This window comes from Vicugna pacos, chromosome 13 (assembly GCF_048564905.1).
Source record: "Vicugna pacos chromosome 13, VicPac4, whole genome shotgun sequence".
NCBI classification, from domain to species: domain Eukaryota; kingdom Metazoa; phylum Chordata; class Mammalia; order Artiodactyla; family Camelidae; genus Vicugna; species Vicugna pacos.
Genome location: NC_132999.1, coordinates 4,206,647 through 4,233,336, shown reverse-complemented (window position 1 = coordinate 4,233,336; position 26,690 = coordinate 4,206,647). Strand labels below are relative to the sequence as shown.

The 26,690-nt window shown below is 35.9% G+C and overlaps 1 protein-coding gene across 1 annotated transcript in view; it reads right to left on the bottom strand.

The window, feature by feature from the left end:
- The window catches only part of COL24A1 (collagen type XXIV alpha 1 chain), a 397,032-nt gene that overhangs the window by 155,615 nt on the left and 214,727 nt on the right, over window positions 1–26,690 (bottom strand). Inside the window, exons 26-29 of the mRNA XM_072974057.1 lie at window positions 16,500–16,553; window positions 15,235–15,279; window positions 11,065–11,118; window positions 7,991–8,035 (exon numbers count right to left, since the gene is read on the bottom strand). Coding sequence (XP_072830158.1) covers window positions 7,991–8,035; window positions 11,065–11,118; window positions 15,235–15,279; window positions 16,500–16,553 — 198 coding nt within the window. The remainder of the gene's footprint in view (window positions 1–7,990; window positions 8,036–11,064; window positions 11,119–15,234; window positions 15,280–16,499; window positions 16,554–26,690) is intronic.

Here is a 26,690-nt window from a genome sequence, read left to right as displayed (position 1 = left end):
AAAACACTAGGAATAGACTTACCATATGACCCAGGAATCCCACTCCTGGGCTTGTACCCAGAAGGAAATCTACTTCAGGATGACACCTGCACCCCAATGTTCATAGCAGCACTATTTACAATAGCCAAGACATGGAAACAACCTAAATGTCCATCAACAGGTGACTGGATAAAGAAGATGTGGTATATTTATACAATGGAATACTACTCAGCCATAAAAACCGACAACATAATGCCATTTGCAGCAACATGGATGATCCTAGAGAATGTCATTCTAAGTGAAGTAAGCCAGAAAGAGAAAGAAAAATACCATATGAGATCGCTCATATGTGGAATCTAAAAAACAAAAACAAACAAAAACAAAGCATAAACACAGGACAGAAATAGACTCATGGACAGAGAATACAGACTTGTGGTTACTGGTGGGGGGGTAGAGGGTGGGAAGGGATAGACTGGGATTTCAAAATTGTAGAATAGATAAACAAGATTACACTGTATAGCACAGGGAAATATACACAAAATGTTATGATAAATCACAGAGAAAAAAATGTGACAATGAGTGTGTATATGTCCATGAATGACTGAAAAATTGTGCTGAACACTGGAATTTGACACAACACTGTAAAATGATTATGAATCAATAAAAAATGTAAAAAAAAAAGAGTTAGTATCTTTGTAAGGATAGCAACAGGATCTATATTTTTTCATTATCTTATTCTAAAAAGCTAACAAAATAACTGCTTATTAAAGATTAAGGAATGAACTGAATATCAAATAAATTAAATAATGAATGAGAAAAAAAAAAGAATTATCTTTTTAAATTCATTTCCCTTCAATTTACCTGGAATTATAATGTCATATATCTTCTATGTTTACATCCATTAATATGTCCACACTCTTTCTGTATATTCCCTTTTGATTTCACTGATTTATATTTTTTTCTGATCTTTGACACTTTCATAGATTTAATAGTTTAGTGAAATTAATTCACTATGGCTTCTTAATCAAATAAGTGATGCTATTAAAACATTTCAGATGATATATGTCAAATACATGATCCTAAAACAGCAATTCTAACACATTCATTTTTTTTTTTTAGGTCCCATTTGTTTATTCTTGCTTTTATTTCTTCTAGGAGAAAATTTTTGAAATGTATGTCAGATAATGTTTTGCCTATGTTTTCCTCTAGGAGGTTTATTGTATCTTGTCTTATGTTTAAGTCTTTAATCCATTTTGAGTTGATTTTTGTGTATGGTGTAAGGGTGTGTTCTAGCTTCATTGTTTTACATGCTGCTGTCCAGTTTTCCCAACACCATTTGCTGAAGAGACTGTCTTTATTCCATTGTATATTCTTGCCTCCTTTGTCGAAGATGAGTTGACCAAAAGTTTGTGGGTTCATTTCTGGGCTCTCTATTCTGTTCCATTGGTCTATATGTCTGTTTTGGTACCAATACCATGCTGTCTTGATGACTGTAGCTCTATAGTATTGTCTGAAGTCTGGGAGAGTTATTCCTCCAGCCTCTTTCTTTCTCTTCAGTAATGCTTTAGCAATTCTAGGTCTTTGATGGTTCCATATAAATTTTATTATGATTTGTTCTAGTTCTGTGAAATATGTCCTGGGTAATTGGATAGGGATTGCATTAAATCTGTAGATTGCCTTGGGCAGTGTGACCATTTTAACAATATTGATTCTTCCAATCCAAGAGCATGGAATATCTTTCCATTTTTTAAAGTCTTCTTTAATTTCCTTCATCAATGGTTTATAGTTTTCTGTGTATAATTCTTTCGCCTCCTTGGTTAGATTTATTCCCAGATATTTTATTACTTTGGGTGCTATTTTAAAGGGGATTGTTTCTTTACTTTCTTTTTCTGTTGATTTATCGTTAGTGTAAAGAAAGGCAACTGATTTTTGAACATTAATTTTGTAACCTGCTACCTTGCTGAATTCTTCGATCAGCTCTAGTAGCATTCATTTTTTTTTGAGATGCTCCTCAGACCACAATGTGATGCCTGGGGCCTCATCATCTCCAGCTTCACACAGTAGTTACAGGACAATGTGCAATCATTAGAAAGGTAACTGGCCTCTTCACCTCACTGTTGAGAGGGGGCGGGACGGCATGGAGAAGTTAGGCATGGCTCCTCTGCTTTACTCTCTGACCTTGGACAAGTTTTTTTATCTCTCTGATACATAAGTTTTCTTTTGTGTTAAAATAGGAATAATTTTTATCTCCCAGTGTCTCTGTGAGCTTTAAGATATAATATATGCAAAATATCTGGCATATCACAGATTCTCAAAAAATAGTAGCTATTTCTATCATATGACGGAATGTACTGTGGATGTACATTTCACATAACTTTCCAGTCTCTGAAAAAACTTGGCACTCCCTGTCGTGTGAGAGATACACACAGCCTTGTTGCTGTGTTCCAGGTTTGTGCAGCCTGAAAACAGGGCGAGTAGATGACATCCTTAAAAACAAAGGCACTGAGACCACAGGGGCCCTACGGAGGGGCATTTGATAGAGTTTTACTTTGTTCTTTCTGTTTGGCTAACTGGTACCATCCACTTTTAGGATTTTCCCTCAAGGAAATATGAGTCACTTTTTATGATTTAGGTATGTCCTTCTAAAGCTACCATTCTCCTCCTAATGAAAGAATGGAACTCACTGAATAAAATCAACTTGTATGTAGAAAACAAACTTATGGTTACTAGGAGGGAAGGCGGGGTGGAGGGGTTACAGACTGGGAGTTTGGGATTTGCAGATACTAACTACTATATATGTAATAGAGAAAGAACAAGGTCCTACTCTGTAGCACAGGGAACTGCATTCAGTATCTTGTAATAGCCTATAATGAAAAAGAATACGGAAAGGAATACATATATATATATATATATATATATATATATTCTATATTTATACACACACACACACGTATAACTACTGAAATGAATACAACATTGTAAAGTGAGTATACTTCATTAAAAAAATGGAGAAGAAAAAATCAACTTTTATCAAGTTTGGTAATTTCACAGTAATGCTACCAGAGAGCAGCAAAACCACTGTATCATATGAGGTTTTGTGTTGAGCACTTCTAAAATATTTTCTTCCAGAGCCTTCAAATCTTTCCTGATTCCACTGTAAATGCCTTAAACTATGTTTCAATATGTCTCAGAAACTAATAACATTTGACAATATTTTATTTGCCAGCCTGGCCTCTGAGATTACAGAGTAAAATTTTATTTTGCCCTTTTCTAAATCTTTCTAACCATTGATTCACAAGGATGTACTTCAAGGTTCAATTTAAAAACAGTATGAATGGATGTTTGCATGACACAGAGAAAATAATCTTGGAACTACAGTTTAGAAAATTAAGATTTGAAACCCAGATTTACTGCTTACTAGCTGTATGAATTAAAACCTATCACATAACTTCATTAAATTTCAGTGTCCTCATTTATAGAACGGCAATAAGACTTATGTTACAAGGGTTGTTTCAAGATTAAATGACATAATAGGCCTTCAAGAAATAGATCTCCTTTTATTTCCTCCTCTGACTCGCCTCTGTTTGGCTTTGAATGAACTGGTAGTAATCCAGCTTAGAATCAGCCATCAGAAGCTCTATGATTCTGAAGGTTTTATAATGAGAAGTGGAGTACCTGATTTTGAGGATTATCCATGGCCTTTCCTCTTCCTCTCTGTTCATCAGTCATGTACTATATACTAGCACATCAGAGGGCAGGCAGAAAAACAGAGGACACGGCAGATTGCTTATGAAACCTTGCTAAATTGATAAATTAAGGAATAAATAAGGTGAAATCAAATAGTTGGGTTATCTTTTAAGAGAGTAAATCAATGTGGTCAGACCACAGGACAACCATAAGAATCTCTTCAAGTGGGCAGAAAAATGGCAACCGAAATCTGATGCAATCAAGGTCACTTTATGAAAAGAAATTCCAACTTTTATCTTTAAAATAACAGACCAGAAAAGGATCCTGGGGGTGACCGCTGATCGTTTTCCAAAGACATCCCAACCTCCTGCTATAGAAGAAAGCCTGCCTGGTTCTGAGAACCATCAACCATAAAGAAAACACGACAGAAGTTATTATCCCACTCATGGAACAGGCCGTGAAGCCGTTGTCTCTAAAATATTTAGTTTAGTTCTATTCGCTCCAACTCTAGAAAGACATAAGGAAACTGGAGGAGAGCCAGAGAAAAGAAGCCAAATTGGCAGGTGAGAGGAAGACTAGAAAACACTGCAGTTCTTAGAAAAGAGTCACAGATTCTCAGAATTGGAATTACCCCTAGACATCATATGTACTAACTCCTTATGCTTCCAGAAGGTTTCTATAAATCACCAATAGTTACTATATGCTGGGGCTGACCAGAAGCATTCCCTTGCACTGCGGACTTTGTCCAAACTATCACCTTAAACACATCTCAAGGACATCTACCCATCATCTCTGCTGCCATCACCTGGCTCGTCATCTTGCTGTCTCTGGAGACTCAACAGCATCCTGACGGGTTATCCCTTTCTCCTTCTGCTCCCCACAACCATGTTCCAACACCCCAATCCACTGCCACCAGAGTGATCTTAAAACACAAAATAAATCATGTCACTGGCTCACTTAGACTGCTTCAGTGATTTTCCATCTACTTTAGGATCAAGTCCAAAATAATAAACATGGCCCCAAATGATTTGGCTCCTGCCTCCTTCACTAACACCACCTAATGTTGCTTTTCGCTTGGCTCACCAAGGTATGTCCACACTGGCTTGCTTTCAGCTCCTCAAACCAGTAAGATGCTTTCTTACTTAGAATCATCACATATAAGAATAACCACCACCACAGTCATCACAGCTAACATTTATCAAGTTTTCACTATGTCACTGGCTCTGGGCTAAGTGCTTTAAGTGCATTACCGTGTTTAATCCTAAGAAACTATGGGGTAGTTATTATTTTAATACTTTTACTGTTGAGAAAACAAATATTTAGAGAAGTCAAGAAATGTCCCTACAGCAAGGTACGTGGCAAAGTTGGAAAGCATGTTATATTATATATTCCAGGAACGTTCTTTCTCCCCACCCTTCCCTAGCTGGCTCAAACCCTTCGTTATGGTCACAGCTTATATGTTATTTCCTGAAAACGGTCTTTTCTCATCTCCTGATCTAAATTCATCACCTCTGTCATAGTCCCTTAAAATTTTTCTCTATAGAATGTATCACGGTTTATAATTATATATTTTTATGAGATTATTTATTTAATGTAGCAAATCTTTAGTAGGCTATAAGTTTCATGAAGGCAGGATCAAAGGCTCAATAAATGTCCTAAATCCAAAAAAAAAATCTGCTTGCAGAAAGTCATTCAAATCTAAGAATGAGGTGTTGAATCACTTATGGAAGGATCTGTTTGAGTGCTAGAAATTCTATTAAAATATACTTGCCTACAAAAAAAAGCTATTCCCTTATAATTCTACCCCTTGTAATGTCTGTTCTTTATAAGGCCTATCTACTGAGCCTACTTCTAAAAAAGTATATTCTTTTCCCTTTTACAGCTCTTCAAATACTTTCAGCCTACAAAGTCAAAGACAGAGGACTGGCAATTAAGGTGGAATAATTCCAGATTTATTCATAAAAAATAGAATGCCAGAACGAAAAGAGTAAGGAGGCATCTTTTGAAATTAGAGTCTTATTCAGGGCACGTTTACAGAATTTAATCATGTGTCTACAGTAGGTAAATGTAAGAGGTATACAGACATGGAATACAGGTGAGACCACGATGCTTGGCACACTCCATCACCAACTGGGTTGTAAATTGTGTAAAGCTAGAGAAAAACAGACTGGAGGAGGTCTGGTGGAAGGCAATTAAATGACTGCACAAAAAGTTTCAGAAAAGTAAAAACTAGCTAAGTGATCACAACTAACCTTAGGCAGCCCCAAGTTACAAGGCCGACATCGTCAAGTGCAGTCAGATTTCCCCACACCTCTTAGGAGTTTTGTTTAAACAGAACTCTGGAGCAGGTGAACTGTATTTCTAAGGTTCTTAGATGAATACAATAAAATAAAAGCTGAGAGATTCCAAGAGCGAAAAATATTCTTTAGGTATTTTATGTATCTTGATTAATTCAGTATATATCCACTGAAGTTGTTTTAAAAGCCTTTATCTCCCACCCTTAATGAGAAAGATGGAAACTCAAAGTTGAAAAGGTCCTTCTGTTTGATAACTTATCTGACACTTAAAATTTCTCTATAAAATCTAGGCCAAGTGGCTGTTCAGCTGACATTAAAATACCCCCAGATGTGTTAAATACCTTGATGGGAATGGAGGACCCTTTCACAAAGTATATGCGTATCAAATCATCACATATACTTTAAATATCTTAACTTTATTTGCCAATTATACCTTGATAAAGCTGGAAAAAGTCCTCAGCATGGTATAATGTTTTGAATGTTGAGATGTGGACTTTGAGTTTGGAGCTGCGGGTTTAAATCCCAGCGCAGCGGTTGACGAGCCAGGTAACTGAACAGGCTACTTACTGTCCTTCACTTTCCTCATTTCAGAAACTGGAATAACAAAATGTGTTTTTCTAAAACTGAAAAGTAAATGAAATGCCACAATATAAAATATTACTTAGCATGATCCCTGGCACATAGCAAATAATCCATAATTACTAATTTCCCTCCAGTAACATAAACCTGCTACCTGCCAAGACAGTCCATTTCCTCTTTGGACAGCACTGATGACAGGCTCTTACAGTGCGTGGAACCAGGCCGACATCACTAAGTAAATAAAGCTTAGACGTTCGATGTATAAGGTGGTATTTTCAGAACAGATATCCTTTGTTGGTATTGGGAAGTTTGGCTATAAATTCTAGTTTATGTATTTCTTAAGCAATTTATCATTCAGGAATGGCAGAATTTCACTTCTTTAAATTACACTTTAAAAATTTTGAATGACAGAGAAATACAAATTATATTCTTATTTGATGAGAAGCGTTGAATAATCTGATTGATACACGTACTCCCCTGAAATTTCCCTTCTAGGTAAAAACAGGAACAAACGTTCACCTCCTAGTGACTCAGGAGTCACTGGGATGTCGATGATCTTTTAAGACCAAATGGGTCACCTCCCTATTTTTTTTATCAATAATTAATCACAAAAATGAAGAGGATCAGAAATGTACTGCTGTTTTACTACCAGACTAGAAAATACAATTATTTAATTATTAAGCTCACAAAACAGTTTTTTTAGAAGATTTATTTTTATTTAAATTGTAAGATAGATTATAGGAAATTATATCTGCTCATTTAACCGATGAAGTAAGGTGGTATCACCTGCTTTCTGACAACCCAGCACACTCTGTAAATAAATTCACTTGCATTGGGTTAATTTAATTTCCTACTTTATACGTAATGTAGGTTCATCTATTAGGGCATATCACAGCTGGCTTTTCCCACTGCAAAAATAAAATTAGTTCTAACATATCTGATCCAAACACAACAAAAAGCCTCCTACTTCTGCAATAATGTAAATTCAAACAGGTCAAACTTTTTTTTGAGGAAAGAAACCACGTTTTTAATTGAATTAATTCATGATTTACTTCAATCTTTCAAAGATACAGAAAAATACCTTTAAATTATTACAATATTTTACGGCTTGATAATTTGTAGCTTTTTTAATCATGAAAAATGTTACGGTCAAACTTAGACTGAAATGACCAAAACGAAATGTAAAGACCAAACATTAGACACAAGAATGTTCCTGAGGTCACAAATGTTCATTTATATTGGACAGAAATATCAGTATCATGTGTTTCCTCTCATTTCTCTTTTGTATAGTAGGCTTTATCTGTCACATCACAAGTGGGTTTAAATTTGTAGTGGATAAGTATTTTGTACTCTGAATTTTATAAGCACAGATCATGGCTAATACGATTCTTAAAAATGTCCACAAGGCGGCTAAAAAAAATGAAATTAAGAGAATAAAACAAGCTTACTGTTTCCCCGGTCTTTCCAGTGTTTCCTTGCTCTCCCACTTCTCCCTGTTAATGAAGAATATAAAGCTGCAAACGTGATTATTTTTCAAACAAGATTACTCTTGACATCACTCCTGCCTCCGTGTAGTGCTGTAATTATCTAGCCATAACCTAGAAAACAAAGGAACTTTCCGTTATTCAGATCTGTTACAGCGTTTCTGTGCAACATGGTCTTTCCTCTATTTTCATTCAAATAGTAATGACCTGTTTTCTTAAATGGCATTCTTCTATGTATGGCTTTTGATCACTTCTAAAACACTCTTACAAATTAAAATTTAAAAATAAAATATACTCTATAAAAGGCAGAGTGGTAGACACTGCAGAGCTTAAGAAGAATGAAAATAAAGTCTCTGCCCACAGGGACACTCTGCTTCAGGAGATGAGCTGTCTCGTAACACTGAGCAGAACACAGAACAGAAGACAAACCACAGGTACATAGTGAAGGGGTTCACAGGAGCAGGCACCCTGTGGGCAGGTGCAGAGCTGGCTTCACTGGAGAAGTAATGCATGTTCATAACCTTAACCACAATTCTGCTGGCCCTAAAGCTCTGAAAACCCAAAGCTTTCCAACACATTTGGTGGCAAACTTGACCTAACCTGCATTTATCTGATAGCCATTCTTTTACTTGATTTGGAGGAGGCTCTTTATAATCTTAATATATTGTGATTAATCTGAACATTCTAACATTCCATCACAGAAATACCAATGTGTCTAACTGCGGCCAGGGCCTGCTGGCAGTGTTAGGTAAAATACAGTAAATACACCATATTACCTTTTAAAAATATGAACACTGATGGTTTCAGATAATACACTGTGAAACAGTATTTGATTTGGGCCCTGAAGAATTGGTGGTTTGTACACTAGTGATAAAAAAGCCATTTTTAGCAGTGAGGAATGGCATGAGCAAAGGCTGAACCAAAGCACAGATTAATGAAAGAAAGAAGGTTTCAAGGTACCACCTGGAGTTAATCTGACAGGAATGTACATTTTATTTATATCAAAAATAAGAGATTAAGTCATCAACTGCTGTCTACAAAGCAATAATTACATTGCAGTGTGGAGCAGTTAAACTTCACCGAATACTCATCATTTGCAGCTATCAGCATTCGAAATTAACTGGTCTGAGCTGAAATGGGATGTACACATAAAATACACACTAGATTTCAAAGACTTTGTACAAAAAACTCGTTAATAACTTTAATACTGATTACATGTTGAAATGATAGTATTTTTATGTCTTAGGTTAAATAAAATATAAATCACTAAATTAATCACACCTGTTTCTTTTCACTTTTTGATTATGGCTCACATCTGTGACTCATTATATGCTCTATCAGATGGTGCTGATTTTAAGCATTGAAACCTAATATTCATATAGGTAATCAGTTTGAAATAAACTTTCAAACACTACAAAAATTTTCTTTTCAATTTCTGTATCCATTTAGATAAATCATAAAGAAAAAGGCAGAATAAAGTAGGCTGTAAATCTAGTTTTTGACTGACAGTTCATTAGACAGCTTTTATAGAAAGTCTGTGGCAGGATTACATACATACATACAGCAATTTTCTTTTATTTTCCCCCTCCTTACTCAATGTTCCTCTCAGGTTCCAACAAGGGAGATGAACCCTTCGGGATACACAGTCTTAGGGGAGGTCTGTTTTTAAAAAGCAGAAAGCAGAAGTCGCTTGCAGATTACCTACACTCCTGCTTTAGTTTTCAGAGAACCTAGAGGTAGGAGGTGAGTTGTCTTTAAGGGCAAAGACAGAGAGAGGAATAATTTCCCAGGCCTAGGGAGAGAACAGAGATCCCAGGGTTCTGTGAAAGGTGGTGACCCTTAACCAACTCCCAAGTGTCCCCCTAGAGTGCCAGGTCCTAGTGACTAGCTCTGTGATATGCCAAGGAAGAAATTTCAGGGGCAGGTATGAGGACTGAACATTAAAGAACTTCCTTCACCTCCTAGGTAGCACGCAAGCCACCGAGATGCTGGTGTGAGGCTAGGGAGGAGGCAAGGTGTCAATAATGACTGAGATTAGCTTCTTGCCAGTTTGACTGGATGATAGCTCACAGGCGGATTTTTTAGAGCTATTTGGTAGTACAGAGATTAATCCCAGTGTAAAAAAAAAAAAAAGAATTAAGCCTTCTATTTATAAATATCACACTTCTCTTTCCTGGGAGTTCCTTCATGTAACTTGAAAGTAAATTTCCCTAAGATAATTTCAGTGAGAGACATGCTGACACATTAAAAAATTTGAGCTCATATTTCTTTATTAATTGACCTTAAAAAATGGTGTTTGGCTTTTCCTTATATTATAATATCATAAAAATGAAGAGTTTAGTATAAATAAGGAACTATAGCTTTAGGAAATTTAGCAATAATTCTGTGATGCATTTAAATTTTTTATTAAATTTTAAATTTGTACAAATCACCAATTCTTGTAAGTTAGTTTCTTTCAGACCTTAATGCTTTGCATACAAAACCACTGCATTGCTTTATATTTGTTGGTGTGATTAAAAAAATCATACAAAACTTGGAAACAAGGCAAAAAAGTTAAGTAACATAGCCTTTCAATATCATAAAAGTATGAAGGTCACCCAAGGATTATCCAGGGAATGTACTTAGTTAGACTCACCGTATACTACTGGTCCAAGGACGCAGACTTGGTGTATTTTTAAGTGAAATTATATTAACTTATAGATTTCTGTCTGATGGAATAGACAGCCCCCAAAGTTATGGTTTATTGTCTTGTATCCAACCCCAAATCTTAACATTTCTTTACTAAATGTATATCCAATTATAGATATAGACATAGTCATAGATATTTACAGACAGATATATAGAAACAGATACAGATACAAAGACATACAACATTTCAAATGCTATATGAAGCACTTTTAACATATTACTGGTTCCCTCATTAATTAATGAGTTGACTAAAATCTTTGATATGTGTTCCTTTTATATTTATAGAGAAGCCATAATTTTATTTTTTTGAAAATTAGACTTTATAACTGTAATAAAGTCAGCTGCTTTACCTTCAAGCCTTCCGGTCCTGGTTCACCTGCGTACCCCTTTGGACCTGGTTTTCCCTGTAAGAGTACAGGATAAAAGAGATATGTTTAATCATTCTTCTTTTTGAAAACTGACTAAGATTTATGAAATTCAGAGTATTCTATGAGATAAAACACTTCAAAATTATTTGATAAATGTTTTTTTAATCAAACATTAGCTATTCATTCTACCATGTTTGACTGTCCACTTGCCATGCACAACTCAAGGGACCGGGGATTGAGGAGTACAGTAAGTATATTTGCCTTCATAGAGCTTACATTCTAGTAAGAATGACACAATTCAAAAAATAAGTAAAATGCATGGTATGTTAGGTAGTGGTAAATTTGAAGAATACCAAAATAAGCAAGGAAGGGACCTATAAATTGTTGTGGGGATTTTGTTAAAATTTTTGATAAGACTGACAAAAAAGACCTCACTGAGAAGGTTGTAATTAAGTAAAGACTTTAAAAAAAGGGACAACTTATATGGATATCTGAAGGAAGAACATTCAAAGCAGAGGAAAAGAGCATGTGTAAAGGCACTGAGGCAAGAATGTGCCTGGTGTGTGGGGAAATGAAGAGTCAATGAAGCTGGAGAGAGTAAGAGAGGAGATCGGGAAAAAGATGAGGGATGGGAAGGGAATGCAGGACAGGAACACAAGTTGTGTAGGGCCTGGTGGTTACAGTAAGGGCTCTGGCTTTTACTCCAAGTGAGACAGGAAGCCTTAGACAAGCTTTGAGAAGAGAAGGGCCGTGACCTCTGAGCAGGATCACTCTGACACAACAGCAGAAGCAGCAAGTCCAAAGAGGAGTCCACTGCAGTAATCCAAGTGAGAGATGACAGTGGCATTGACCAGAGTGGTAACAGAAAAGGCTATGAGAAACGGTGAGATTCTGTACATAGTTTGAAGGTAGAGCTTCCAGGAATTGGTGACAGGTTATGGGTGGAATGTGAGAGGAAAAGAAGAGTCAAGAACGAACTCAAGAATGAAGTTTTTAATCTGGGTAGGCAACTGAATGAAATGAGGAAGACTGTGGGAAGAAAACGTTTGGATTGGAGGGTGAATTCAAAGTTTGGTTGTGGATCATCCTGTTAGACATCTATGCAGAGAGATCCTGTGGTAGTTATTACAAGTCCAGAGTTCAGGAGTAGAAGATTCTGATCTGAACATATATCATTTTGGAAATCACCAGCATTTTGATGGCATTTAAAGCCATAGGACAGGAATAGCTCATCTAAGCAGTGAGTGTAGAGAGAAAAGGCCACAAACCAAGCCCTGGGGGTACTTCACAATTTAAAATTTGAAGAAATGAGGAAAATAGGCAAATTTGCTGCCAGAGAGTTAGGATGAAGACAATGCAAGTGAAGAAAATGTTTTCTCTTTCTGGGGGATATAAATATTGAGTAATATGAAGACTGAGAAAGGATCACCAAATCCAGCAACAGGGAGGTCATTAATGACCGTCCTAAGATGAGTTGTTTTGGAGTGGCGGGGACGAGAATGGTCTCAGCAGACAGGGTGAGGAGAAAAATTGAAAACAGCATGTAAACACAACACTTTTGAGAGGTTTTACTGAAAAGGGAAGGAGAGACAAGTAAAACCTGGAAGGAAAACTGGGGTCAATATAAAGTTTGCTTTTGTTTTTAAGCTGGAAGAAATAATAGCATGTTCATAGGCTGATAGGATTGATCCGTTAAAAAGAACAAAACTAAGACGCAGGAGAGAGTGGAGAGAAGTGACGGATCAATGTTCTTAGCAGGCAGGAAAATGCATGTGGTGAGTGAGTGGAGGTTTTGATCTTAGCTAGGAAAATGGCCCGTTCAGCCACAGTAACAAGAGAGAAGGCAGAGCAGATGGCACAGATACAGGGAGGTGGCAGAAGTGACAGTGGAAACTAGTGAAAGTTCTGTTCTGATTACTTCCTTCTCAGGGAACAGGATGCAAGGTAAAGGGCCAGGAATGAGGATGAGAGACGTGAACGGAGTTGAGGAGAGAACAGGCATAAAATAGTAATTTAGAAAAGTAGAAGTAATTACATATGGAAATAGAACCTAGAATGTCATCAAGGTGATAATTACAATGTGTTAAGCATGATGAGGTGGGAGACGTGGTCATGGGGGAGAGAAGCAATAACAGAACGGCATTAGAATCAAAGAACTGAAATTTTTATTGGGACTGTTGAATGGGTTACAAGACAGAATGCACCACAAAGAAAGGGGATGATGGCTGGGGAATGAGAAGTTTAAAATTGAAAATACAGAGGTTGCTGTTACTGGCAATGACAAGGTAAAGGGTGTGACCACAGCGGTAAGTAACTGAAGAGAGCAGAGGATAAGACCACTGGAGGAGAGGAGGTCAGTATCCCGGATTAACCTACAGAACACGGTTTCTAATATCAAAGAACTGGTTTCTGATTACACAAGATTTGATTAAGGAGATCACCATACCTCAGCCAACGTGTGAGACAAATTCAAAACTAGGAGTAGAAAAAGGTGTATGGGGAGATTGCTAAATAGAGTACTAATTTATAATATCTATTAGGCATTATATATTTGGATTTTATTATTCCTATCCATTAATAAGTATTCTCATATTTTCCTTTCTTAAAATACAACAAAACAAAACAACCCTCCAGCTCTCATTCTGTTTTGAATATATACAAAAAGTTCAGCCATTTAAAATTATATTTAGGACTTCTACTCAAAAAGCTGTTCTAATTTTTGCCTCGTCTTGCTTAAAATTGTCTAGTGGTTCCCTACCGAGCACAAAATAAAGCAAAGAATCAAAAATTATTCTATTATTGTTAATGTCAATTGCTCTCTAATCAATCTGTAGATATAAAAGAAATGTAGTCATGATTCTAAATTATTAGATGTAAATATTATGATATTTATAAAAAAGTAATAATATATTTTATTCACACTTTTCAGAAAAAGCCTTAGCTGGAATATTTCTTTCATATTTCATAATATAATATGCACTCAGGCATCGCAGAAATTGTTATACATCATATTACATTATGGAAAGAATTTCACTGGAATCAGGTGTCAGTACATTTATAACTTCTTTGAAATCAAACAAGTCAGAGCATCAGTACTGGAGTCACCATTTTTAGTCCTGTTTAAATTCTGTCTTATTATGCTTATCTTAAGCATGTTATGCCTGAGCACATAACATTACAGCCTTATTTTTATATCTAAAAATGCAGACAATATTTTGCAGATTTATTTTCAGATTAGGGATGACTCCCATGACATACTTAGAGCAACACTAAGCCTAAATTAATATTCAACCAGTAGTTGCAACAACAACAAATAGTATGACTGAGTAGGCAAGAGGTGGACATGGTTCTGTTTTCTAGGGAAGTGACTTTTAAATAAGACCAGTTATACTGAGGCTCAAATAACAAGAGTCTTCTGTTATATAATTCACCTCACAAAAAATGAAAAAAAAAAACACCTTTTTTTTTTAAAGAGATAGTGGCAGTATATGCATTTGTGAGATAAGGTGCAAAAGAAAGAATTACTGTCTCCTGAAATGTAAAAATATTTTAAGAACCTGTACATTATGATGGTTCAAGAAAGAAAAAGGAGACGTGTGTCATGAGTCTAATAATGCCTCTTAAAACATATGCGATGCACACACCCTAATTACTTGATGGCAAGGTAAATTTTCATCATGTATACCCAAATTCTTAAAAAATTCATTTTCAGAACTTGAAAAAACAAGTAATTCATATATTATCACACAGTATTATCTGAAAAAATTGGCAGAAAATGTCTTATTTGCTTTCCATAATTTTACTGACAAACTTGGAAAACAGAAATTTCCAAAATATTACTGAAATGGTTAATACAGATTTAGCTTCGTAATGCATTTTGAGAAACTTTACAAATAACTTGCACAAATTACGAAGACCAGACTGAAGGAACTGAAGGGATTAAATAAATACATAGTAGGCATAAAATATCATTTAAAGTAGCCCTGAAAATTCTAGTTATAGGCCTGTTTTACTTGGGATAATTACATGACTATAGTTTTAATCTTTGCCCTTTGCTGTAACTTAAAATTTAGTGCCAGTAAATAACATTTAAAAAACAACTTTTTTTTTTAAGAGAAGCACTCTTTGAAAATTCTTTAATATGATACCTACTCTTGGCCCCAGTTCTCCAAAGGGTCCAATTGGTCCTTCTTCTCCCTTAGAAAAGATCAGAATATGTCATGGCCTGAACGTATTTTAAAATGTAAACTCTTATTCCATTTATTCTGAAATCTGAAGCTCTTCCTGAGATACAATGAAAATAATGCTGTGATTTTCTTGTATTTTTAGAACTACATCACCCCATGACATTTAAATTTTTTGCATGACAACCCACATATACATCAAAGGGGATGTGTACCACTGGGTTATTTTTCAACTGGTAGATGATATAAGTTAAACATAGAAAATTGAGAATGGATAAGAGTGAAAGTGATTAGGGCATCACAGAAATTAGGATTAGGAATCACTGAATCATGACTTAAGGACAGCCTTAACCTGTGGGTTCAGTACCTCTGGCACAGAGAAAAACTCAATTAAGTATAGATGGAAACTAATACACATCGGAATATGAAAAAATTATTGGTACAGAACGTGTTTGCTCTTGGCACATTTTGATACTTAATTCATTCAGCAAATATGTTTTTCAGTCTTCGTTCCATCTTAAACCTTAGAGATATAAAGGTATACTGGATTCTACCAATGTCTAGAGTTTCTTTTTGTCTAATTTATAGGTCTAATAGTCTCAAGGCCAAATTGGTTGTAATGTCATAAAATATAAAATTTTGTGCATTCTCCTAAGGATTTAATACTGTATTGGTGAATAGAGGAGAGAACATAAAGCAAAGAATTTTTATATATTATTCTCTAAGAAAATACACAGTAATAAATATTTTATTCTATTTATTGACATACTTTCTAAACATTCTGAGTTTTTACCTTTCAATAAATAGTTGATGTTTACCACATCTGAACAAAATGTACAGACCTCTTTAGAATCGTATGTTCTATTTTATTTAAAAACATTTTGCTCAATCCATAATTCAGTCAAAATGTAATTTACTGGATTAGAAATATAAAATAGACACAAATGGTATATATAAATTCTAGTACATATGAGTGAGATTCTGGGCTCAGATTCTTCAGACATTCCATGGAGACCACTACATAAATCACTTAATGAAGTCAGAACACTAGAACAATTCCAAATCCCATTCCATAACTGCCAATAAAAAACGGTAACTGAAATCCTCCATGGCAAAAATCATCCATACGAATGGGATGTTTTCTCTGAGCAAAAACTAAAGTCCCACAAAAATTAAAAAAAGGAAAATTTGAATTAAAAAAAATTGCTGACTGGATATTTCTTTTCTCCCTACCTGAGTTCCTTTGAGACCAGGAGGTCCAGGAGGCCCTCTGTTCCCCATGAGTCCCTGTAAAGGCAATATAAATTATTTTGGTATATATTTTGGTATATAAAATATACCAAACACAATAAAATTCCTCACGCAGTTAATACTTTTTCAATAGGCATTAATCTCAGATGGACAATAGTGTTTGGTACCATTCACTTCCCACTCGGAAGCCATCGAAGTGGGCTGGGAGGACAGACAAGCAGAAAACTGCAAATCGTTCAAAAAGTTGGAAAACGTACAACATTTTTAAACATATGTTAATGTTCACATAATCTGCTCAGTATGTTTGTTACTCTTCACCTGGACACCTTTTCATAAAAAGTACTCTTAAATTTAAAGCAACAGCCCCAATTGTTAACCTGATGCTAGTACAATAGATAGATAACAGGGTGCCCACAAAGTCTGAAAACAGATGGACAAGATACAGCGTTTTAATATCTGTTAAGAGACCAGCAAAGTCTGGGATACATTATTCATACAAAATGTTCTTCAACCTATTTCCTTTCTTGATACAGGCCAGTAAAAAGAGAGGACAATTTGCAGAAGAAAGTAACAATCTGAACATGATTAAGAATTTTAAGATTAAAAGAAATCTTTTGTTAATCTAAGCATGTGTTGTTAAAAATCAAATGCTCTCTGAATAACAATTCATCCAAGTAACTGAAGCCAAAATCCTATTTCAGAAAGCACGCTATATCATCTATTCAACATGGCAATGTTTTTCTTATTCAGTTCTGTTATCCTAACTATGCAATGTGCCAAAGTTTAAATCTCTTTTAAGAGCTACCTTTTGTGTGATTGTTTTTAGTGATGCTATAACCATTAACAAGTTTTATCTAACTTTTAACTGTAGCAAACAACTATGCCAAACAGCAGATCTATCTGCGTGACGGCTCTTTAGTTGGAATGCAGCAGAGTGACAAACTGCATGAGAATCTTTCCTCATGATAAATGTTGGTCTATCACTGTTATGTTCTAACACAATCAAAAAATGAAAAATTCTTCATATCATCACGGGCTTATTCTGTACCTAGCACCATTCAAGAAACTGCTTGAATTTAGGCAATAACCTATTTTGTACAGCTTTCTTATTTTTAATAGGAAGAGATGGATTAGATTATTGAAATGAGGATCTACTGTCCTATCCAAGTCTGGATTAACATTCATCTTTTTTCTTTTTTCCAGACAAAAGCGTTCTAATTTTCCTGAAAGAAACACTCTTTCCCTATGTGGTTTGAGGGGAGGTGACCCTACCCATGACTAAATTTAAGGGTGGATATGTGACATGGACCTAAGTCAGCATATTCTACATTCCTAGAAACAGTGGTTGGTTCAGTAATGAGCCAAGAACCCAAATTAGTTTAAAGAAAATTTTTGACTACAGTGGAACAACTGGGAAGACAGAACAGCATTAAGGATGATGTAAACCTAAACAGCCGGAAACCATGAAGGGGAGAATGCCTGAGAATGAAAGAATTAACAAATGTAGTGACTGGGTTCTCCTGGTATTTTGGGGGTCGTGGGTACAGTTCTGTTGGAATTCCTCAACTTCTCATACATATTTTCAGTTGAGTTTCCATTACCTGATTGACACAATGATTCCTAACTCTTAATACCCAAAACACTCTTTCAGAACTCTAAGTGACAAGTTTTAAATGTTTAGACTGACTGAAGGGCAGAATGAGAAGGCTGTGATGTTTAAATTTCACCACAGGAGAGCTAACATTTAATTATTTACTTCATGTGTTCATTCATTTTTTTCATCAGACATTTTATTAATTTTCTACTATGTGTGAGGTCCAATAAACAGCACCACATCAGGCCTGGAGTATACAAATATAAATAAGACACAGTCCCTGCTCTCAAGAATTCATCCAACTGGCAGCAGGCGCTGCCCTGAGTCCCAGGGCAGGTTCTCTGGTACCTCATGCAGGCAAGGCTGGGAGGTGGCCAGTTCTGGAGACGGGATTCTAACACCCGGTTCAGTGGAGGAGGGTGGGACCTCTCTAATCACGTGGTCCCAAATGGGCACTAATCAGAGGGCTGCCTTCTGCTGCCCTCCGTGCCCCTGTCCTGCTTTAAGTGGTTGGTGCCGAGTGCTTTATCTATGGCCTGACCCTCCCTCTGCTCCTGGCCAGAACTAGCTTTTTTTTTTTTTCTTACCAAACGAAATTTTATTTGATCAAGGTACTCTGATGACATAAACTAGATTCAAAGTTGCAATGCCTGACTGATTCCATCTCCCTCGCAGTCTCAGTGCTCTGCCAGGGGACCTCAAGGGTCCTGACAAGCTTAATTTAAAAACTACTGGACCTGATGGTCCCCCCAAAAAAGTTACAAGAGAGAAAACAATTACAATTAACAAAATGGCAGTATAAATCCCTTCCTTATGAGTAACTACTTTTAAATTAAAGTCTGCAAGCAAGATTTAAAGTGGCTGAATGAATGAATGAATCAATCAATAAAAGGTCTATAGTTGGATCTATAAGAGACTAACTTTAGATTTAAGGACACACATAGGATGACAGTGAAAGGAGGGAAACGATAGTCTGTGCAAATGATAACCACAGGAGAGCAGGGGGCCACACCTGTCCTGGAGTTTCAACCTGAAGGATGAGCTTCAGGTTTGCCACACATGCAGAGGCTACAGAGATGCTCTCAGTGACTGTATCTGGGAGACACCATTCTTGCTCTTCCCTTTGGCCTCATCACAGTTCACTGGTACCTCCAGGAAAAAAGCCTATATACTCATCTAAACCCCTGATTTCTGAAACTGTCACCCAGGGGATATCTCTAGATCTCACAGTCCAGAGGTCAGCAGGACTTATAACTGCAGTCCCACCGGGCAAATACTATTAAAGTACCTCCATACTTTCATAGTTGCTCCCTACGAAGCTGACTTCCAATCAGCTTGAAATTATGTGCTGACTGAAATCTCTCCCACTGGAAAGTTGACAGATCTTGGCACATCTTCAACAACTGGGACCTATGAAGACTAAACCAGGCTACTTAGACCATCACAAAGGATGGAGAGACAACCAACAGCTAGGGCAAGGCTGAATGATAAGGTTCATCTTCTACACAAGCCCACTCCTTCAACACTGGGAGAGGTAGCTTTCCTGCTTAATACACAGAAACAAACACAGAGAGTCAAGAAACATGAGGAAACACAGGAATATATTCCACATACACACAAAAAAGAAAAAACCTCAGAAAAAGATCTTAAAGAAATGGAAATAAGTATCTAGCTAATAAAGAATTCAATGTAATGGTAAAAAAAAAAAAGGAGACTTACTAAACTTGGGGGGAAAATGAATGAACACAGTGAAAACATCAACAAAGAGACAGAAAATATCAGAAAGTACCAAACAGAAATCACAGAACTGAAAAATGCAGTGACTGAGTTGAAAAATACACCAGAGGTGCTCAACAGCAGACCAGACGGAGCAGAAGAGTGGATGAGTGACCTCGAAGATAGGGTGCTGGAACTCACCCAAACAGAGCAGCAAAAGAAAGAAAAAAATGTTGTGAAGACAGCTTTGAAGGTAACCATGGGACAACATCAAGCAAAATAACATTCACATCACAGGGGTCCCAGAAGGAGAAGAGAGTGAGAAAAGGGCACAAAACTTATTCAAAAAAATAATGGCTAAAAAATTCCCTAACCTGGGAAGAGAGACAGACATTCAGATCCAGGAAGTACAGAGAGTTTCAAATAAGATGAACATAAAGAGATCCATACAAGACATATTATAGTTAAAGTGTCAAAAGTTAAAGACAGAATCTTAAAAGCAGGAAGAGAAAAATGACTTGTTATATACCATAGATCCCCCACAAGACAAACTGATTTTCAGCAGAAACTTTGCAGGCCAGAAGGGAGTGGCATGATATATTTGAAGTGCTAAAAGTTAAAAAATAACTTCCAAACAAGAATATTCTACCCAGCAGAGTTATCATTTAGGACTGAAGGAGAGAGTGTGTTTTCCAGACAAGCAAAAGATAAAAGAGTTCATCATCACTAAACTGGCCTTACAGGAAGTGTTAAAGGGATTTCTTTAAAGTGAAAAGAAAAGGCACTAACTAGCTACAAGAAGACATGAAAATAAAAATCTCACTGGGAAAGGCAAATGTAGAGTAAAGGCAGTGGATTAACCACTTACAGTGCTAGTATGAAGGTTGAAAGGCAAAAGAAGTTGAATTAACAATAACTATAACAATTAGTTGAAGAACACACAAAAAAGATGTAAAATATTATGTTAAAACATAAAATATAAAGGGAAGGAGTAAAAATAAAGAATTTTTTAGAATGTGTTCAAACTTAAGTTGCTATCAACTTAAAATAGGCTGCTATACATATATTGGCTGTTACATGTAAAACTCATGGTAACCACAAAGCAAAAACTTATAGTAGATACCCAAAAGTTAACAAGGAAGTAATCTAAATATAACGCTAAAGAAAGTCATCAAATCACAAAGGAAAAGAACAAGAGAAAAAAGAAAGGAACAGAAAATACAAAAACAACCAGAAAACAATTAACAAGATGTCAATAAGTACATACCTATCAATTATTACTTTAAATGTAAATGGACTAAATTCTCCAATCAGAAGACAAAGAATGGCTGAATGAATTAAAAATAAACATGACTCATATGTTGCCTACAAGAGACTCAATTCAGATGTAAGGACACACAAAGTGAAGGGATGGAAAAGATACTTCATGCAAATGAAATATGAAGAAAGCTGGTTTAGCTGTACTCACATCAGACAAAATGGACTTTAAAGACTAATAAAAGACAAAGAAGGGTATTATATAATGATAAAGGGATCTATCCAACAAGAGGATATATATTTGTAAATATTTATGTATCCAACAAAGGAGCATCTAAATATATAGAGAAAACATTAACTGACTTAAAGTGAGAAACTGATAAAAGGTTCACTGGTGAATTCTACCAAACATATAAAGAGCTAATGCCTAGTCTTCTCAAACTCTTCAAAAAAAAAGATGAAGAGGAGGGGATGCTTCCAAACTCATTTCACAAGGCTAGTATTATCCTAATACTAAAGTTCAAAAGGAACGCCACAAGAAAAGAAAATTACAGACCATTGTTCCTGACGAACATAGATGCAAAAATCCTCAACAAAATATTAGCAAATTGAATATAACAATACATTAGTTGGGGATAGGGACAGATTAGTTGTATGGGATTAATGGACACAAACTACTATACATAAAATAAACAATAAGGATTTACTGTACAGCACAGGAAATTATACCCAGTAACTTGTAATAACCTATAACAGAATATAATCTGCAAAGAAAAAAACTGAATCATTATGCCATATACCTGTTACTAACACAATATTGTAAATCACTGTAAATCAACTATACTTCAATTTAAAATAAAAAACCCAATACATTAAAAGAAGCAAACATCAAGATCAAGTGGGATTTATTCCAGGGATGCAAGGATGATTCAACATCTGTGCATCAAATCAATCAAGGTGATACACCACACTAACAAACTAAAAGATAAAAATCATAAATTAATGGGCAAAGGACTTGAACAGAAGTAAGACGTACAAATGGCCAAGAGGTATATGAAAAATTGCTCATCACTAGTCACCAGGGAAATGGAAATCAAAGCCATAATGAGGTAAACCTCACACCTGCTAGGATGGCCATTATAAAACAAACAGAAAATAACAAGCATTGGCAAGGATGTAGAGAAACATAAACCCTTGTGCACTGTTGGCGAGAATGTAAAATTGGTGCAGCCACTATGAAAACAGTATGGCAATTCCTCCAAAATTAAAATAGAACTAACATATGATCTAGTATCCCAGTTCTGGATACTTATACAAAAGAATCAGAAACAGGATTTGAGGAGATGTCTGCACTCCCATGTTCACTGCAGCATTACTCACAATAGCATATACAGGCATTCCTCCTTTTATTGTTTCACTTTATTGCACTTCGCAGATACTGTGTTTTTTACAAATTGAAACTTTGTGGCAACCCTACATTGTCAGATGATGGTTAGCATTTTTTAGCAATGAAGTATTTTAAAATTAAAGTATGTATAGTTTTTAGACATAATGCTATCGCACACAGTAGACTATAGTATAATCAGAACTTTTATATGCAATGGGAAACCAAAAAACTGGTGTGACTCAATTTTTGTGACATTTGCTTTATTGCAGTGGTCTGGAACTGAAACTGCAAAAGCTCTGAGGAAAGCACATAGGTGGAAATGTCCACTGATGGATGAATGGATAAAGAAAATGTGGATTTTTGGACTACTGGATAATGGACTATTACTATTCAGCCTTTAAAAAGAAGGAAATTCTGACATAGGCTACAATAAGAGAAGAACCTTGAAGACCTTATGCTAAGTAAAATAAGCCGGTCACAGACAGACAAATAATGCATGTTTCTCCTCATATCGGGTATCTAAAGTAGTCAGGCTCATAGAAGCGGGAAGTAGCATGGTGGCTGCCAGGAGTTGGGGGAGGTGGAAATTGGGAGCTGCTGTTATATGGGTACAGAGTGTCAGTCATGCAAGATGAAAATGTTCTACAGATCTGCTGTGCAAAAATATGCATATAGTTAACAATCCTGTACTATACACTTAAACATTTTTAAGACAGTAGACATTATGTTTTACTTTTTTTTTTAACCACACACACAAAAATCTTCCATGTGCTTATCAGCATTCAAACTTCCCAACTTCCTATTTAAGATCTGTCACCATCTACCTCCTAACTTTTCTTTTTGTAAGTTAGGCTTATTTCCACGTTTCCACCCTTGGGTTGACTTTGTCCCTGTGGCACAGAATCTCTCATCCCTTGGATCTACTTGGCCAAATCCAACTCATCCAAGTCAAATCCCAATTTCTCTATCAAGTCTTCTCAGGAGAAACGGCCACATAAATTATTCTCCTCTCTGAGCTCCTTGCTCCCTTATTACATGCTGCCTAGTTTGCTTTTTAACTTTTCACACGTGGAAATCTCATGTTTCCAGTGGATTACACGTTCCCAGTAGACAGAAGAGCATGTTTTAATCTTGTTTTCAAGTAATTGCTTAACAAAGTCCATGGCCCACTGTACAACCTCAACAAATATTTTTCAACTGACTAAATGCTGCCTGGAAAATAAAACAGTTAAAATAAGAAACCTGTGTACAAAAATCTTCATTTGGGGATGTGACTCCTCAGGGCTGGGTTGAGGTGATCTCAGAACTATCTAGAGGATGCATTTTCCTCTTATCAAGTTTAGCACATTTCTATACAGATAAACACATGACATATTTTAATAATTCAGTGTAAAAATTATTTCCATATATTCTATAACAAAACCTCACAAATAGGCTTCCTCTAAAAACTTACCAAGGATGTTACACAACAGACAGGAATAGCCTGTTTTACCGTCCTTAATTCCACAGCCAAACTAACAACATAAACCATTATGGCAACAAATAAATTATTCCTCTGTTTACTGGAGAAGAGAGAATATTTATTGAGTGCTCACTTTCTGCAGTCAGCACAAGGGATGTGGTTTTTGTTAATGTTATGGGATGCATGAAAGCAGACTGCTAAATTGGGTAGCTCTCAAGAAGGCTTGCTGAAGTATGTTTTGTTTCTATGTATACATATTACATATACACACAACCCCACATCCAATGGAACCATAATTAACACGAGTCTCCAATGTTAGTTTGAGGTTTTTAGCCAGCTGGCAGAAAATGAAGAGAAAATAAAAGGCTTCTTTACTGCTGTGCCAAATTGCTCTGGAAGGAACCCAATTTGTTTGCAAATAGGGTAACCACGGATTTCAAATAGAGTGCACATGATTTTCCTGATGACTACCTTGTACAGCCTCAACAGAATTTTGAGAATTTATATTTCCCCCACTTTCCAAATAAGACATGTATATGAAAGTAAAGGAAGTTGTAAGATGCTTCCATGATATAGTGTACACAGCTAAAGAAACACATCGTGCTAATAGGGTCAGTTTGTTTGGCTCTATTTTTTCCCTTCTGTTTCTAGAAACAATTTCAAGGCCATTAAGAAGGATGAAGAAGAGAGACAAAAAAGATTCTTCCCAATTTATAGAACGTGAAATCATATTCCTCTTCCTTTAAAATTTCCTGGTTCTTTTGATGAAATCATCTCTTCTAAGATATTTTAAAATTCAATGATATCTAGAAAATCAGTTAGTCTCAGAATATTGGTGTTGATGAGGCTACAAACTCAACTTTACTGAAAAAACTTTAGATAAACTGATCCACAAAGTAATTATTATTCACTGAAAATTCAATCACTGATGTTTATTATGCCTGATTTCAGGTCTTTTGTCCCAGTTTTAAACATTGTAATTTTAATACAAAAGGCAGTAAAGAGAAGGAAGTTTTAAAGATCACTATTATAATAATATTCAGGAGGTCAGTTGGCTCTCTTTAGTTCTCCGACATTTTTCTTGATAAAATTTCAAGAGAAACAAAATTTCCAAACTGAAAAGGATTTACAAAGCTTTCCTGTTCTTCACATAGTATGATGTGCATACTTAAAAACATTAAGTTCAGGAGGAGGGGCAAGATAGGGGTGGGGAATAAGAGGTACAAACTATTATACATAAAATAAATAAGCTACGAGGATATACTGCACAGCACAGGGAATATAGTCAATATTTTATAGTAACTATAAAAGGAGTAGAACCTTTAAAAATTGTGAATTGCTAGTTGCACACCTGTAATATATAATATTGTACATCAACTGTACTTCAATAAAAAATTTTTTTTTAATTAAGGAAGCCTACAGAAGAAAAAAAACACATTAAGTTCAATTATCACTTCCTCTCAAAATAATTCCAGTTTCCTAAGGCAGAATCTGTCGCTCAATTATCTAGGCTCTCACAGCAGCACTTCAGCAACTCTTTTATATATATGAAAGCACTTCTTCTGACATTTGTGATTTTTTTAATCTCTTACTAAATTGTAATCTCATCCAGGTGAGGGGCCATAGTTCAGAAATCTTTGTAATCCCACCTTTAGTACTTGGCCTAAAACATAAAGGAAACCTAGTAAGTGTTAAATGAATCAATTACTGAACGAATGGGTAAGTGAATGTGTTTATATACACATCAAGTTCAAATTCCTGAGCACACATGAGAAGTTCCCAGCTCCATTCTCTGCCCTGCCCCCCCCCCCCACGTCCCTCCATGCCGCCACTTCTACCTTTGGGCTGGGTTTACTACTAGGTACTGATTATTTTCACCTTGGTGTCAAACAGATGCCTCAAACTAGACATACCCAGAATCAGATTTCTTGTCTTCCCCACCTTCCAAACCTGCTCCTCCTTCTGAGTTCCTTATTTAAGTCAATGACATCAGTAACCCCAAGCTACAGTCTGTTTTCTCTGACTTCTCTTTCTCCCCTCACCTTCAGTGAATCAGTTACCAAGCAGTATTGTTTGTGTTTCCAAATCAGCTTTTAAATACAGCTATTCAATCAATCATCCATTCAGCCAATATCTATTGTGTTCCTATTATGTACTATGGATACTATTATGATTACTGTGATGTGTTTAAAGCCAATTAGTGTCTTTTTTGAAAAAGCTCATCTTCTAATAGAGAGATAAGCAAATCAACAGTTATATCACATGAAGAGAAGAGCTTGGTAGATTTTTTTTTTTTTTTGGTAATACAGAGAAGAGACATCTCAATTTGATTTGGAAGAAACAGGAAAAGCTTCCTGGGCAGGGTGGCATGTGATGTGCAGGTGTTAGCTAGATGAAGTAGGGCACAGGAAGGCAGAGAGATACCCAGACGAGAACAGCATGCAGGAAGCTGTGGGATCTGAGCAAGTCCGGCATGGTTTAGTACTCTAAGTAGTTTACCCGGAGTACTGCTTCTGGCAGAATAATGGGAGAAGTGATGGTATGACACAGTTAGAGGAGAGAGTAGGTCATAAAGAACCTTGTGTACAAAGTAAAGAATTAGAAGCCTTTAACCTGGAAGCTATGGAGATATTTAAGGATTTAAATACAAGAGTGACAGGATGAGATTTATGCAAACATTGTTACATCAGTATTTTGGACGTAGATTTGAAGAAATGCCAGACTGGAGGCAGAAAGAACAATTAGAGGCTATTGCAC